A 15,242-nucleotide genomic window follows, 5' to 3' on the forward strand; every position below is an offset into this window, starting at 1 on the left:
AAAAGTTCCAGTCTCACTTCTGTAAAATATTTACATTGGTTTGTAACAAATTTGCATAACACCAGCCTATGGTGTTCATTGGCTGCCTGTGAACAACGTCTACTTGGTACTTTAAAGCATGTCGTGTTGTCGACATGTTGAGACGAAGGGCAATAAATCCACTTTCCATGCACCGAGAATGAAGAATCAGGCTGGAATTGAAGCGGTAAAACGGACGCCATTACTATTGTTCGTATCACTGTATATACTACATAAAATCACTGAGGAAGACTCCGGAGCTGAAATTCAGATATAGTAATGGTCGTTTCCAACATGCACTGTAAGCGGTAGACTAATTGCAACAGACTGGGCTAACTGACCAATCAGAGCAGAGGAAGCTCTTGGAAAGGTGGAGTTTAGAGAGACTTAATCCTTTACAGAGCCATTTCAGGCACTGTGAGAAAAGAGGTGATACTGCAAAATTATAAATGTTTAAAATAGCATAATAGGGGCACTTTAAGTATTAACTTTATTATGTTCATGTAGCCCAAATTAGGTGATTTCATCTTTTACTATCTTTGTATGGACATTTGGTCACCACAGTATCTTGTTATAAATAACAAAATAGAGAGATGTTTATGGTTAAAGCAAGAGAAAAAAAAAATGCCATCAGGAAACACTAAATAAAAAAAAAAAAAGGCATTTTATCCAGATGTTAAAATATTATTATTCAATAACAAGACCAAAATATTTTATGAAAATAATTGCAGTGAACACAATCTGAGACTTCTATCCACCCAAGGTCTTGTAGTCATTGAGCTGGTGGTTTGCATAAGAAGACAGCAGATGGTAATCACGACTTTGCTGCAGCATCTCTATTCACACACCTCTATAATTTCCTGGATCAGAACTCATTAGATTCTGGAAAGATCTCTGTGTTCTCAAGGTGTCAGTCTCTATCACACACAAACCCAAAGGCTCAGACTGAAGAGAGAAAAGAGGCTCTCCCTCTTGGGAATGAACACTGCCAGACCAAAGAACCAAATCAACACACATCCACACACACACCACTCACCCACCCACACACACACAACTCCTGTCCAGACAAAGATACTCACCCTGAGTGGCGATGAAGTGGTTGGATCGATGGTAACCCTAAAAGAGAGAGAGAGAGGTGACGTGCTAGAAACTTCAAGGCAGGTGTGTTAAGGCAAGTTGGAGCTAAACTCTGCAAAACAGTGGCCCTCCAGGACTGTGTTTGGACATCCCTGATCTACTCTATGTAACGACCAATGACTGCAATCTTCATCTTACGTAGGTGTGCATGATTTTAAAATAGGAATATTAATTGATTAAAAAAACATTCATCTTGATTAATCAATTTTAGCTTGGTTCCATTAAATGTTATAATGTAAAATGCACAGAATAAAAAAAAAAACAGATGTATTTCTCAATTATATAGTACTAGTACGATTCATTTCTTTAGAGGTAAACATATTTTAATAAGGAAAAAATTACTGCTACAGTCAAGATTTGTAATTAGCTACACTACATAAGTTACAGATAAAAGGAAGTTACATTGAAGAGATTTAAAAGCATTTTATCTGTAATTAAATAATTATGTTATTTGATTAAAGGTTTTTTTTTTTTAGCCTGGAACATAAAATGAGAATCTAAATTAGGATGACAGCAACTCTAAACACATTAATCTAAACCACAAATAAACCACTGAAATTAATGGTTCATGAATTCAAATTAACTGATTCACTAATGACGCTTTTCCATTACCAGTATCGGTTTGGCTCGATTTTCACTCCGTTTTCCATTGCAGACAGTACCGCCACAAATAGTACCCGGTCGCCATGGAGAATGAGGAGTTGACGTCATTTTACAGAGCCCCTCCCCTCTCCGCCATGTTGGTAGGATTCCCACGGCAAAACAGTATTGTTTACGTGTGTTTTTAGCTCGGCAGTAAAGGAGTTTCTCGCAATACCGCACTGTTTTACCATGCCTGGAAGTAACTGCTGCGTTAAGAACTCATTTGGAAAACATAGGAACAATGGAATACAGATTTTGGGGTTACAGAAATGGACACAGCAGGGAGAGTCTAACCTGACGAGAAGACGCGGATTGCTGTGTTTGCTGATGCCTTTAGTATACGATTTTCACTGTTTGCTGTGCCTTAACGAACATATGCAAAAGTGTTTGAGTGCCTTGTTCATTACTTTTTTATTTCATTGAAATAAATGTTTGAAACAACTTGATATGGCCTAACAATATTTATTGAGAACTGAAATATATAGGCTATTTGGACAACATAAGTAATAATAATAAAATAATAATACTGTTATTAGTGCAAAAGAACAAATGGTCCCACTTTATATTAAGTGGCTTTAAGTACTATGTACTTACATTGAACAATAAGTACAATGTATTATTGTGTTCCTGTTGTATTGTAAAACACTTTTGCTGCTATTGAGATGTGATATGGGTAAGGTTAGGGATAGGTGTGGTGGTATGGGTCGGTTTAAGGGTAGGTTAAGGTGTGAGGGGAGGGTCAACTGTGTAATTACAGATGTAATTACATAAAGTAATTATGGCTGTAATTACATGCTGGAATTTTAAAATATAAGTACAATGTAAAAACATGTAAGTACACAATAAGTCCATTGTAACAAACTATTAATTTCAATGTAAGTACATAGTACTAAAAGCCACTTAATATAAAGTGGGACCGAACAAATATATTGATGGTGCTTCTCCAATGTTTTGCACTTTGTGTGAGTTTGTTCCTGTAAGGTCCCTTTTCTTTCACCTTATCTTTTAGCATTGCTTTACTTTCTTCCTTTTTTTCCTCATATTCTTAAATCTGTGTCTGTCCTGCCAAAATAATAAATGCACGAAAATTAAAGAGCTCTGGAATGTTTGGTCGCGTCTATGGGTTCTAAAGGCGTTGCCCCTGGTAACTGATAGCGTCTCCTACCATCATGGCCGACCGGCTCAGACCCCGCCCAAATCGGCACGTGACTCCTCATTCTCAATAGCGACGCCTTTCGGTCCTCGTTGGCCCATCAAGCTCTCGGTGGATCCTCTCTTCAGCAACCAAACAAAGGAAAGTCTGCACCTCCTCGTTTGACCACGGCGTATTCTTCCCAGCTGCCATAATAGTAGTAGTAAGTTTTGTAACTATCTCTGGCCAAACTATTTAAGAATGCCGGGGATATTCTGGATACTCCATCTGTCGCGTGCAATGATGACTCGATGAATGGTGACGATTCTCTCTAACCAATCAGCAGTCGGCATTGTTTTCATGTCACATTTTACTGTAGTATCGCCTTAGCTCGCTCAGAACCTCGCCTGAGATGGTACAAAAAGAAGTACCCGAAAGCAGGAACAGGTACAACTTTTACACAGTGGAAGCAGAGTCGAGTCGAGCTGGTACTGTAGTGGAAAAGCGCCATTAAATGAATCTGACCTCCCAACACTACTTAAGAATTTCTAAGGAGAGTGTGTTTAAATTTTGACAACAACTCACTGACATCTAAGTCCATTTTGCGGGACTTATGGGAAAAGATACCTTATTCCAAAAACTGAAAGCAAAAAAAAAAAAAAATGTAGTCAAGTAGATGTATAGTAACGAAGTAGAACTACTTAAGTGTATGGTGTATCTGTACTCTACTAGAGTATTGTTTTTTCTCATACTTCTACTTTTACTTCAGTAGATATTTTCGATGAATTTAATACTTTTACTTCGATACTTTTTTTTGAATGTTCTGCTAGTTACTCGTTACAATTATAAAATTTGACGAATCATTCGTTGCAAGTTGGCTTTCATGCTGCCTAAATCACACGCCAGTTTTAAAGGGGATGGTATTGCTTGACACACACATTGACAACTAATGCAGGGGTTGTCCTGCAATGACATTTTTTTGTCGGCCGCCAAAGCATATTTGTATCCCGCCAAAGCGCCTTATTTGATTACTAGTTCAAACTTTTGACTGCTTTCTTTAATAATTACATGACACAATACTTGTACTTTTACTTTTAGTACTTAAGTAGTGCATTTTAAAATAAAATACTTGCAATACTTAAGTACAAAAAATGTTGAATACTTTAGTACTTCTACTTAAGTGTGGTGCTTAAAGAGCACTTCAACTTCTACTCAAGTCACTTTTTTGATAGAGCACTTGTACTTTTACTCAAATCCGGGTTTCTAGTACTTTATACATCTCTGAATATAGCTAGTGTGTGCTTTGTTACTCTCCAACATTATTAATGCAGCTAAGTCCACAAACAAACAAACAAACAAAAAGGCTTCTGCTAAAAAAGTAATAGTCATTTGCCCAAACATAAAACTCATCATGGAGGACATCAGCTCCCAACACAATTCCTCCAACAGCTCATGTTTGGAATGATCAGGGAGAAAGAAACTCAAGGAACATCTCAAAACATGCAATTTATTCATCAAAGCTGAGCCTTTTCAAAGAACTACCTGGGGATGCTCCCAAAAACTGGATCTGTTTTCATTAAACAGACGTTAGCGGAATAATAGAGACATGTTCTTTATTGTTGCTGAGCATTTGCTGCTCCATTTAGAACACTGCAGACGCCTACTACATTTTAGATTGGGCCAAGCTATTTCCTGAACACTGTACAAACAAACACAGAAACAGACACACAGTAGATGAAGAAAAAAAAATGGTGGGGGATGTTTGTTCCACATAAAAAGGATTCTTCACTCTATGAGGTTTAAAGGGGAAAAAACATTTGGAAGATAATTGTGGTGCAAGAGAGCTTTGTCCTGCTGATTCATAAAGTAGTAGCATGATTTTCTATTACTTACTCAAACATTTTTAATGCCAGGGACCCCGAAATACGAAGACCTTCTTGTCTAAGACTCCCCATAAAGGCAGCTATCTACAAAGATGTATTTACACTGTGTGAGCTTGCAGTTAATCTAATCATTTCCAACCTTAGAACGTAGAATGAAATATTACATTTTGCAAATGTGTTAAAAAGCTGTAAAAAAACCCCCCAAAACCTTATCTTGGAGCCTAGCTTTTATTCACAACAAATAAAACACTCTAGTCTTATGTATGTCTCTATATAAATCTCCAAATCTAAGACAACCATGACCAAAGAGCACAGGTCAGCCATATAGGTCTTCAAAAAATGACTAAACGAAGGTGCAGTACATTCCGCAGCAGTGCAATAGGATTTATAGCGCACTAACAGTGACCGTCCCGCTGGAGAAAATGGGAGGTACGTGTCTTGCTCAAGGACACACAGCGATAGGGAATCTCAGTAATGATTTAGTTCACAGGTCGCCCTATCTGCCATCAAATTCGTGATGATCATATCACAAGCCCAAAGCTGCAACTGCAACAAACCACTGTGGCTGAAATGCAGCTTTAATACGATTTATCAAGATGATGAAGTTACATATTTAATGGTTGATTTATAAATAGAAGGAAAGTTTACAGGACACAGAGGCTCATTAAAGGGAGAAAAACAAACACAAATACTAAAAAGGGCTTCACACAACACTTTACAACACTTAGCAACTTAAAACGCGGAAATAACGCTACTGATGCTCTGCATAAAAAGCTCAAGAGATCAAAATGCTTTCTCCAAAGGTCTGATATTTGATCATTTGATCATACTGATGATATTTTATCATTTTCGAAAAAACAAATGATCTTTAAAGTGTTACATATGTATAATGAATGCTGATTTATATTCTCATATGTTCATATTAAAAAAAACGCACAGCTACTCATCTGTTGTTTAATTACATCGTTTTATTTATAAAAGTTATTTATTAAGAGTCACCCTGCTCTTTTTCATACATAGGTCATCAGTAATAATTATAAAACACTGGCTTAAACCAGCCTCAGATGGTTTGCTGGTCTTAACTGGTTCGATCTGGTCTAGTTGATCTCCCAGCCTGCCAAATTGGTGTTTAGCTGAGTGGTCAGATGGTCTTCTAAGTGCCACAAACTCTTTTAAAAACCAGCAAATCGACTTTTTCGTTCAATTTGAAAGGTGAAATCTATTTAATTATGGGCTGCTTGTCTATTCTTCTAAACTTTTGACTTCCCGTCAGTCACCAACATATTTTGTCTTAACTTTAGGACATCAATGATGAAGATAAAGTTATAGTCTGCTAATGCCCAGGTGCAGTTCAGTAGTCTCAAGCTTTGATGGCCAAACAAAATCTGGATTTAAAGGGGTTTTGGGCACTTTTCAACTGGTCAGAATGGGAGCTGACCTCCACCTGAGCACCAACTTGGCCAAGACAAGATACAAAATGTGAAAAGATGATTTTGTTCTAAATTGAAACTGAAAACTAGGTATCGGTACGAAATAAATCAAAGAAAAGTAACAGATGGAAGCTGAAAGTTTTATGCGTTCACTTTTATGGACGAATATAAAGGAGATCTGTGTGTCACGGAGCCACTCTTCCTCATGTTTAAGTAATCCAAACGGAGCAATGCCATGAAACAAAAAGAGAGATCTATGGGGGGGAACAGAGGGAAAGAAACCAGAGAGAAAGAAAAGAAAGAGTAGCGAAGTACTTACTTCCCTGTTTATCCGAATCTACAGGGTCCAAAGTCGAAGAGGTGGGGAAGGGGGGTAGAAAAAGACAAGACAGACTCTAGTTAATGAGAGGCTGAAAAGAGCCAGAGGATTAACAGATCACAGACAGAAAGAGAGAGAATCAGAGGAAGAAAGAAAGAGAGACTTGTGTTAGCTGGCTAAGCTTCACGCCAGGGGAAAGACACTTAAAATGGAGGCATACATTTTGGATGTGAAGGTGAGCAAATCTTTGCAGACTAAACCTTAAAGTGTGATGTGTGTTGTTTCTGTTCCTCAAGCGCCATCAAAAATAATCGAAAAAATGCCATTGGTTGGCCAAACTGATAGCCACGCCCCCAAACTCCAGTGGTTGAATCAGTGATGCAATGTGGGGCTGGTTGAAATGTTCAAAAATTGGGAAATTAAACAAATGGCCTTTTAGGCTAGGAATGTATTTTAAAGGAGTAGTTCACTTTTAAAAAAAACTTTTGCTGATAATTTACTCACCTCCATGTCATCCAAGATGTCCATGTCTTTGAATTGACTTTGATTCGAACATCAAAATGAACAAATCTTTTTTCGAGTCATTTGGTTCATTCAACGAACGAAATGACTCGAAAAACGATTTGTTCATTTTGATGAACGAGTTCGAACAGGAGAGTCACGAACGGGCATCACGGAACAAAGCAAGGCGAGCATTTGTGCTTCTAAAACTTTTGAAATGACAGATTGTTTCGCTAGATAAGACCCTCTTTCACCGTCTGGTATCGTTTAAAGCCCTTTGAAGCTGCACTGAAACTCCCATTTGCAACTTGAACCGTCTGGTGCCCAGTAAAGTCCATTATATAGAGAAAAATCCTGCCATTATATAGAGAAAAATCCTGGAATGTTTTCATCAAAAACCTTCATTTCTTTTTGACTGGAGAAAGAAAGACATGGACATCTTGGATGATATGGGGGTGAGTAAATTATCAGCAAATGTTTTTTTTTAAAGTGAACTTCTCCTTTAAATTGCTCTGATTCTTGTGTAAGCTAGTTACTTTATTGGGTTGATTCAAGAGATATTCAAAAAGAATGGACAGAAATGAGAAGGAGTAAACACATTAAACAACAGAGCTGCACTCACTTTAATATGTTCCCTAATAGCCTCTACTTACTGCCAGTTTACAAAAACACTAAAATAAGTCATTTTTCATTATAGGTCCTTTTTTGACTTTTGTGTGCTTTTCTACATAAGCCCAAAATAAAATGAGCGATAAAATGACAAAAAAAAAAAAAAAAAAAAAAAAAAAAAAATATCAATTCTTGTTAAATTGGCCTTGTATAATGAAACAATGGCATTTCAAGGTATTTCGTGATGAATTGATATTATGGCCAACGATGAAAGATTTGGAGGAGAAAAATAACAAAATACCCCAACACTGCATACTGTATAATTACATGACTCATGGCTATTCATTTTCTTCCAATTTCTTTCAAATCACTCAGCTCTGAAAAGCAGGTTTAAAGAGGGCATGTGACCCTAAAACACTTTGCCACACATGTTAGTAGGCTACGCTTCATATCTGACCACATTATCTCCATTCTCCATTCTCTTTTGGGAGGTCAGATACACAAGGACAAAAATAACAAGCTACCAAACCTCACCCACCACAAAAAGGACAGTTAGAGGCCTAAAAAGTTTTCTTATCAAAACTGATATGATGATATACCACATATGGTGAGAGTGTCCAAAGATATTGAATAAAGTCCAGGGGAGCTACATAATAACAGAAACAGTGTGAATGTCTGTGAGTCTGGCTGAAGAGAGTATGTGACTGCTGACTTACATCGATGTAATTGGCGTTGATATAGTCGGAGTTGGGATCACCAAGCAGCGGGTGCAATTTCACCCTGTGACGGTCATCTGAAACACAATCACATGAGCTCACTTTGGGGTTAAACAGCTGCATTACTTTAGTGCAGTAAACAAGTCTCCTTTCAATGCAAATTAGGTTTATTACAGGAAATGTTAAAGCTGTTATCTGATTTACAAAGTTCCTTTAGTAAACTGGGTCCTATAACATCACAGATAGAATGTGCAATGCCATACAAACTGAAAAATTCTAAAAGGCATTACTCTTCAATTATGATATTTTTTAAAAGCATGCAAAAACTGAAAAAAATGGACTCACAACCCATCAGGGTATCGTTTCTTCCCTTAGTTTTATCCTTCTTCTTATTGATATCCCAGCCATCAAAGAAGCTCTACAAATAAATAATCAAATAAAAAGAAAGAGAGAGAAAGATCATTTCTGTTAGTTGTGAGAGATAATCACAGTATTCTTAGATTTTGTTTGAAATACATTTTATTAAAAGAAAATGTTTCACATAAACAGAATTTAGACCAGAGGGACTAGATTGCTTTGCAACCCCCCAAAAAATGTATTTTCTGATATTATATTAAGCTAATTTAAAAACAATTTCACTTTCACGAAGGATAAATATGATTTCATGGTTCTGTTGAACATAAAAGGAGACCATTTGAAAGAATTTTTATGTTAACACTCGATTTATTATGTGCAACTGCATATATTACTGAAAGGAGATGAACATATGACATTACACAGTGGACAACAGGTACGATAAAACAGAATGTTGAATCTGTACACCAAAACATTTCTAAATTAATTGATTAGCATCTTTCTCATCTTTTTTTTTTGCAGATTCTCAGATGCCTCCAAACCCTGACCATCAAATCTAGCATGCAATGAAATATAAATGTAAAAAAGAAGAACATTTTTACACCAAACTAGGTTTACTAGGTGTAAGCACTTCTAAAATGGGACACTCACATAAAGGATTAGTAGGAATACCTGTTCAATGTCTCATTAATGCAATTATCTAATCAACCAATTACATGGCAGTTGCTTTAATCCATTTAGGGTTGTGGTCCTGGTTAAGACAATCTCTTGAACTCCAAACTGAATGTCAGAATGGGAAAGAAAGGTGATTTAAGCAGTTTTGAGCATGGCATGGTTGTTGGTGCCAGACGGGCCGGTCTGAGTGTTTCACGATCTGCTCAATAACTGAGATATTCACGCACAACCATTTCTAGGGTTTACAAAGAATGGTGTGAAAAGGGAAAAACATCCAGTATGCGGCAGTCCTGTGGGTAAAAATGCCTTGTTGATGCCAGAGGTCAGAGGAGAATGGGCCGACTGATTCAAGCTGATAGAAGAGCAACTTTGACTGAAATAACCACTCGTTACAACCGAGGTATGCAGCAAAGCATTTGTGAAGCCACAACACACACAACCTTGAGGCAGATGGGCTACAACAGCAGAAGAACCCACCAGGTACCACTCATCTCCACTATAAATAGGAAAAAGAGGCTACAATTTGCAAGAGTCCACCAAAATTAGACAGTTGAAGACGGGAAAAATGTTGCCTGGTCTGATGCGTCTCGATTTCTGTTGAGACATTCTGATAGTAGAGTTAGAATTTGGCGTGAACGGAATGAGAACATGAATCCATCATGCCTTGTTACCACTGTGCAGGCTGGTGGTGGTGGTATAACGGTGTGGGGGATGTATTCTTGGCACACTTTAGGCCCTTAGTGCCAATTGAGCATTGTTTAAATGTCACGGCCTACCTGAGCATTGTTTCGGACCATGTCCATCTCTTTATGGCCACCATGTACCCATCCTCTGATGGCTACTTCCAGCAGGATAATGCACCATGTCACAAAGCTCGAATCATTTCAAATTGGTTTCATGGCTTCAAATTGGAACATGACAATGAGTTCACTGTACTAAAATGGCCCCCACAGTCTCCAGATCTCAAACCAATAGAGCATCTTTGGGATCTAAATCTCCACCAAATCTCCACAAATCTCAATCAACTGCAAAATGCTATCCTGTCAATATGGGCCAACATTTCTAAAGAATGCTTTCAACACCTTGTTGAATCAATCCCACGTAGAATTAAGGCAGTTCTGAAGGCGAAAGGGGGTCAAACACAGTATTAGTATGGTGTTCCTAATAATCCTTTAGGTGAGTGCATATAAATGTTTGGGAAAGTTACTTTTAAAAGTAATGCATTACAATATTTCAATACAGAATTTCATTACATCATTACTATGTAAAGTATTTTTATGTAAAGTAACAAACTACATTTCTTTTGCGTTACTTTTTCTTACCTGGGCTTGTTGTTTATTTTTCATAAAAAAAGTTCTATTCTGGCAAATGTAAATGCAGTTTTAGACCAAAAGTGAAATTAATAAGCCTCAGGCTGAAGGAAATGCTAATTCAAACCTGTGATGTTTATATAGTAATTTTTGCTTATTAGTATGGTTAAATTGGTTCATCAAAGGCCAACAGCAAAGACATTGCTTAATAAAGTGAGATTAATTGCAGGTTTTCATTTCACTTTTTATTCAGGAGGAATGAATCTGTTTTTGTGGAAATGAGATGAGTAAATGTATGCAGACATTTAGTCTAAAACTATACAAAAACCATCAGGTTTACACAGCACTCACACTCTCAACATGGGGACAGGAGACCTGTCAGTCAGGAAAAAAAAAGTAACCGGCAGTACTTATTTGAAAAAAGTAACTATATATTTATTGTAAACTATAAATATTTTTTGTAAATTTCAAAGTAATGCATTACTTTACTAGTTACTTGAAAAAAGTAATCTGACTACATAGAGTAACTCACATTACTTTTAATTCCTTACCTCACACACTGTACACACGTGTGTGTGTTTCTTACACAGTGACCTCAAAAAGTACACAGACAATTTCTTTGCATTACAAAAATGCCACTTGATATATTTTCAGGAAATACAACACAAGCACAATGTTTCAAGCAAACCATTTCTGAATATATATACATATTCACATGTATGTATATATATACATAAATATATATATATATATATATATATATATATATATATTCACAAATCTCCTAGGCCAAATACTTTTGCGCTTTGCTTGTCGAACAGACCTCTACTCTCTTTTTTCCACTATCTAAACTAAAGATCCTGTCAATAAGCACTGATCAATGGACTGTACTTGTGGTCCGTGGGGAAATAAAGCTTATGAAACCTAGCCGGTACATTTGTGTTCCCTCTCAAACTCTGTGTCTCTTTTTTCCGCTTATGAAGCACAAAGACACTGACCTCAAACACACACACACACACACACACACACACACACACACACACACACACACACACACGCACGCGCGCGCGCGCAGTGTCACTATGTCCAGGAGAGTGCGTATTGATTTTTGAGCTGAATCTGTTTCACACTGAGGGGAGAGTTTAATGAGTCCACAAGCTGAGCTCTAGAGAGGCAGGCCAGTGGCACCACTCTGATTGCGTGGAGGGATGTTTTGTCTCGTAGCTCTGTGGACAACAACAGTTAGAGGAGAGTCAACAGCTCACAAGAGTGTGACGGTGAGAGAAGATGCTCAAGCCGCATTCTGAGGAGAGAAAAGTAGCTACGGAGGAAGGGATAGAGGGAGGAAAAGAGATGGTATGTGCTCTTTCTTTGTGCAGTAATGATGAGGGGCAATATGACCTCTACTTTCATCTCAATAACTGCTCCTCTATAGTCCATGGGGGAGACATGTGACATGCGTGAAGAATGACTCAAAAAGCCACAGTTGTCTTATGTAATGTATAATGCATCAAGGTTCTTTGTGAACTGCTCATTTACGACATGTTATACTCATCACTTTACGTCAGTTTTGTTTTTGTAAAATGGAAATATAACAAGAAAAACAAGTAACAAATATGTTAAAGTAAACAAAAATAGTACAATTAAAACAAATCAAAATAAAAATATAATTTAAAAAAAACTAGTGCTGTCAAACGATTCAAATATTTAATCACGATTAATCGCATTAATGTCATAGTTAACTCGCGATTAATCACAATTAATTGCTATTAAACGCACATTTTTATCTCTTCTAAATGTCTCTTGATTTTTTTTGTCCCATTCTTTTTTCTCATTTCAATCCTCTCATCAAGATGGAAAGGTGGATCGGCTTGCTTTGTGCAAATGTTTTTTTTTTTGTTTTATTGAAAACAACATTGACATGTACTGTGTTCAATTTCACACTAACATTCTCACTTGGAGCAAATAATCTCTCACACAATATAACACTGTCCATCAATAAAAGGGTGAAAGAAATACTGACTGAGGTCTGATATTGACGGAGGTCCTGATATTGACGAGGGGGCGGAGAATTTGCATCAGGTGTGTGTGCTTGGCCATCAAGCGGTATTTCAGAATAGACGTGCTGTGATGATGATCGCTCAGTCCACAATGACAAAACACACAGATCACTTTGGTCTTGTCAATGGAACCATTTGGCAACTTTTTAAAAGTAAACTTTCCATTCAGAATCAGAGCGTCTCGCGCTAGTCATCCACTCAAAACGTGACGTTAACCTACTATTTGGCCGGCTCGCAAGCCTAAAGAAGTGTGTGCAGCGCGCCTGTTGTTTTGTTTTGTGCCGGGTAAATGTCTTTGCTCGACGCAAGCCATTGAAATGAATGGGTTTCATAGCGTAGAGTCCTGTTGCAAAAGCATGTGGAAAAAAAAAACTACAAAGTTTGCTACGGCAAAAAGACAGACAATCTCGCAATAAAAAAATTAATGCCGTAAAAATGGGTTTGTGTTAACGCCGTTAATAACGCATTTAACTGACAGGCGCAACAAAAAGTGATCAAAATGACAAAAGCACATACAATTTTTAAAAATAAAAATGAAAACTGAAAATATAAAAATAAAAGCTAATTCAAATTATAAATAGATTTGATGCAGAGGTTTGTTTTAAAGGCCTGCAGATGGTGAGTTCTGGAGGCTGGAGATCTCCCAGACATCTGTTTGCACCGACAGCTTCCTTCACGCCCAGATAGACCACACTGTAAGCTACACTAAAGCCCAAGCATATTTAAATAAATCAGAAAACCTGTAGTGGCAGCTGTGAAAGATTTTCATGATTCTGACAGAAACCTCTTGCTCAACCGATTTCAAAGATAGGCTATCAAAGCCTAACTAGCCCGATAGATGTGGTGGTTTCATCTGAAATAAAACTCAAAACCAGCCGGGTCAAACTGCTATTTAAGCATTTTTTAAACTACAGGTACACTACAAGGAACAGTTACCCCAATAACTCAATATTTTAAATCAGTGATTGTAAAGATACATCTGGAAAGGTTTTCCATAAATGAAATGCAACTATTATTATTCATGTATTAAAATAATAATAAAATTCTTAAACTTATTGTTAAACAGTCATTATTCATGGACAGTTGGATTCATACTACACATAAAAAATGAAAATAAATAAATAAATAAATATATGAAAAAAAATTAGGCCTGTCAAACGATTAATCGCATCCAAAATAAAAGTTTGTGTTTATATAATATATGTGGGTGCACTGTGTATAATTATTTTATATATATATATATATATATATATACGTACACACACATGCATGTATATTTAAGAAAATGTTTTATTTATATGTAAAATATTTATATATAATATAAATTATATATAAATCTATATACAATATATACATGAAAATATTTCTTAAATATATACAAGCATGTGTGTATTTATATATAATTATACACAGCACACCCACATATATTATGTAAACACAAACTTTTATTTTGGATGTGATTAATCGTTTGACAGCCCTAAAAAAATCTAATAATAAAACAAAACACAAACCCACCTCATACTCCTGTTTAAAGCCGTAACCTTCTGCGGTTTTCATCTGGTTGATGTGTTGTAGGAGGTCAGCAACACGCACTGCCGGGTGAAGTTGACCCGTGTGATAGGGCGATCCTTTACGGCCACACCCGCGCCTAGGTGACCCACCCAGCAGACTGCTAGACTCATTCATGGAGCTCCGTGGATCACCTTGGTGAAAACGAACAAGCACAGGCCATATGTTTGCACACTATTTTTCATACAGAATAAACATATACAATAAACAACGCATATGAACAGCTGAACCTGAAGTAAGCAGCTCAAGTATCTTGGAAAAGTTTCATTAATAACTAATAAACATTTTATAAAAAAAAAAATAAAAAAAAAAGAACAAAACTCCAAACAAGTATAATAGGGTTAATCTGAGAATTATCATCCCCTTATGGCACTTCATCTTCTGTGTTTATAATTGGTATTCATAAATATGATCAGGGAGCAATTATGAATTCATGACTAGGGCTGTGTATTCAAATAAATTAGCAGTCTGCTACTCATTTCTCAAAGGAAATAGGAAAGAAAAAACACAGACAGTATATTGCACACAGTAGACACTTTAAATGTAGCAAGACAGCTCTGAGTCATGCCATTAAAACTTCATTTTGATCAAGAGATCTCTCTCTTTGAGACATCAACTATTCAGTGCCTGCAGAGTCAGATACCTTTGAATTGGATATTATTTGCATTTCTCTCTTTCTTTCTTTTTTTTTTTTGTGCCTGCTCTAATTTTTTCCAAATTGAAATCATCGACCATGATGCCTTTAAGGATAAGCTTCTGGTGCATTTGCCTCTTATAAACTGATTGCGTTTTATTTTTTTGTGTTTTAAACATACTATTTGTTCTCTTCCTCTCCTACTGGTTTTCATGGATTGTGTTTATATTAGGATTTATAGTCTCATAGTCAA

General features: G+C 36.6%; 1 protein-coding gene across 10 annotated transcripts in view; it reads right to left on the reverse strand.

Annotated features, from left to right (window-relative positions):
* The window catches only part of ptprub (protein tyrosine phosphatase receptor type Ub), a 223,210-nt gene that overhangs the window by 24,676 nt on the left and 183,292 nt on the right, over positions 1-15,242 (reverse strand). For 6 of the 10 annotated variants that reach the window (XM_039679819.2, XM_039679818.2, XM_039679811.2 and 3 more), the window contains 5 exons: positions 14,302-14,489; positions 8,733-8,805; positions 8,388-8,464; positions 6,562-6,579; positions 1,098-1,134 (listed from right to left, as the gene is read on the reverse strand). In XM_039679819.2, the coding sequence (XP_039535753.2) occupies positions 1,098-1,134; positions 6,562-6,579; positions 8,388-8,464; positions 8,733-8,805; positions 14,302-14,489 (393 nt within the window). The remainder of the gene's footprint in view (positions 1-1,097; positions 1,135-6,561; positions 6,580-8,387; positions 8,465-8,732; positions 8,806-14,301; positions 14,490-15,242) is intronic. The other 4 variants (XM_039679822.2, XM_039679815.2, XM_039679812.2 and 1 more) reach the window with 3 other exon arrangements.

This window comes from Pimephales promelas, chromosome 12 (assembly GCF_988280905.1).
Source record: "Pimephales promelas chromosome 12, fPimPro1.hap1.1, whole genome shotgun sequence".
Classification (NCBI taxonomy): Eukaryota; Metazoa; Chordata; class Actinopteri; order Cypriniformes; family Leuciscidae; genus Pimephales; species Pimephales promelas.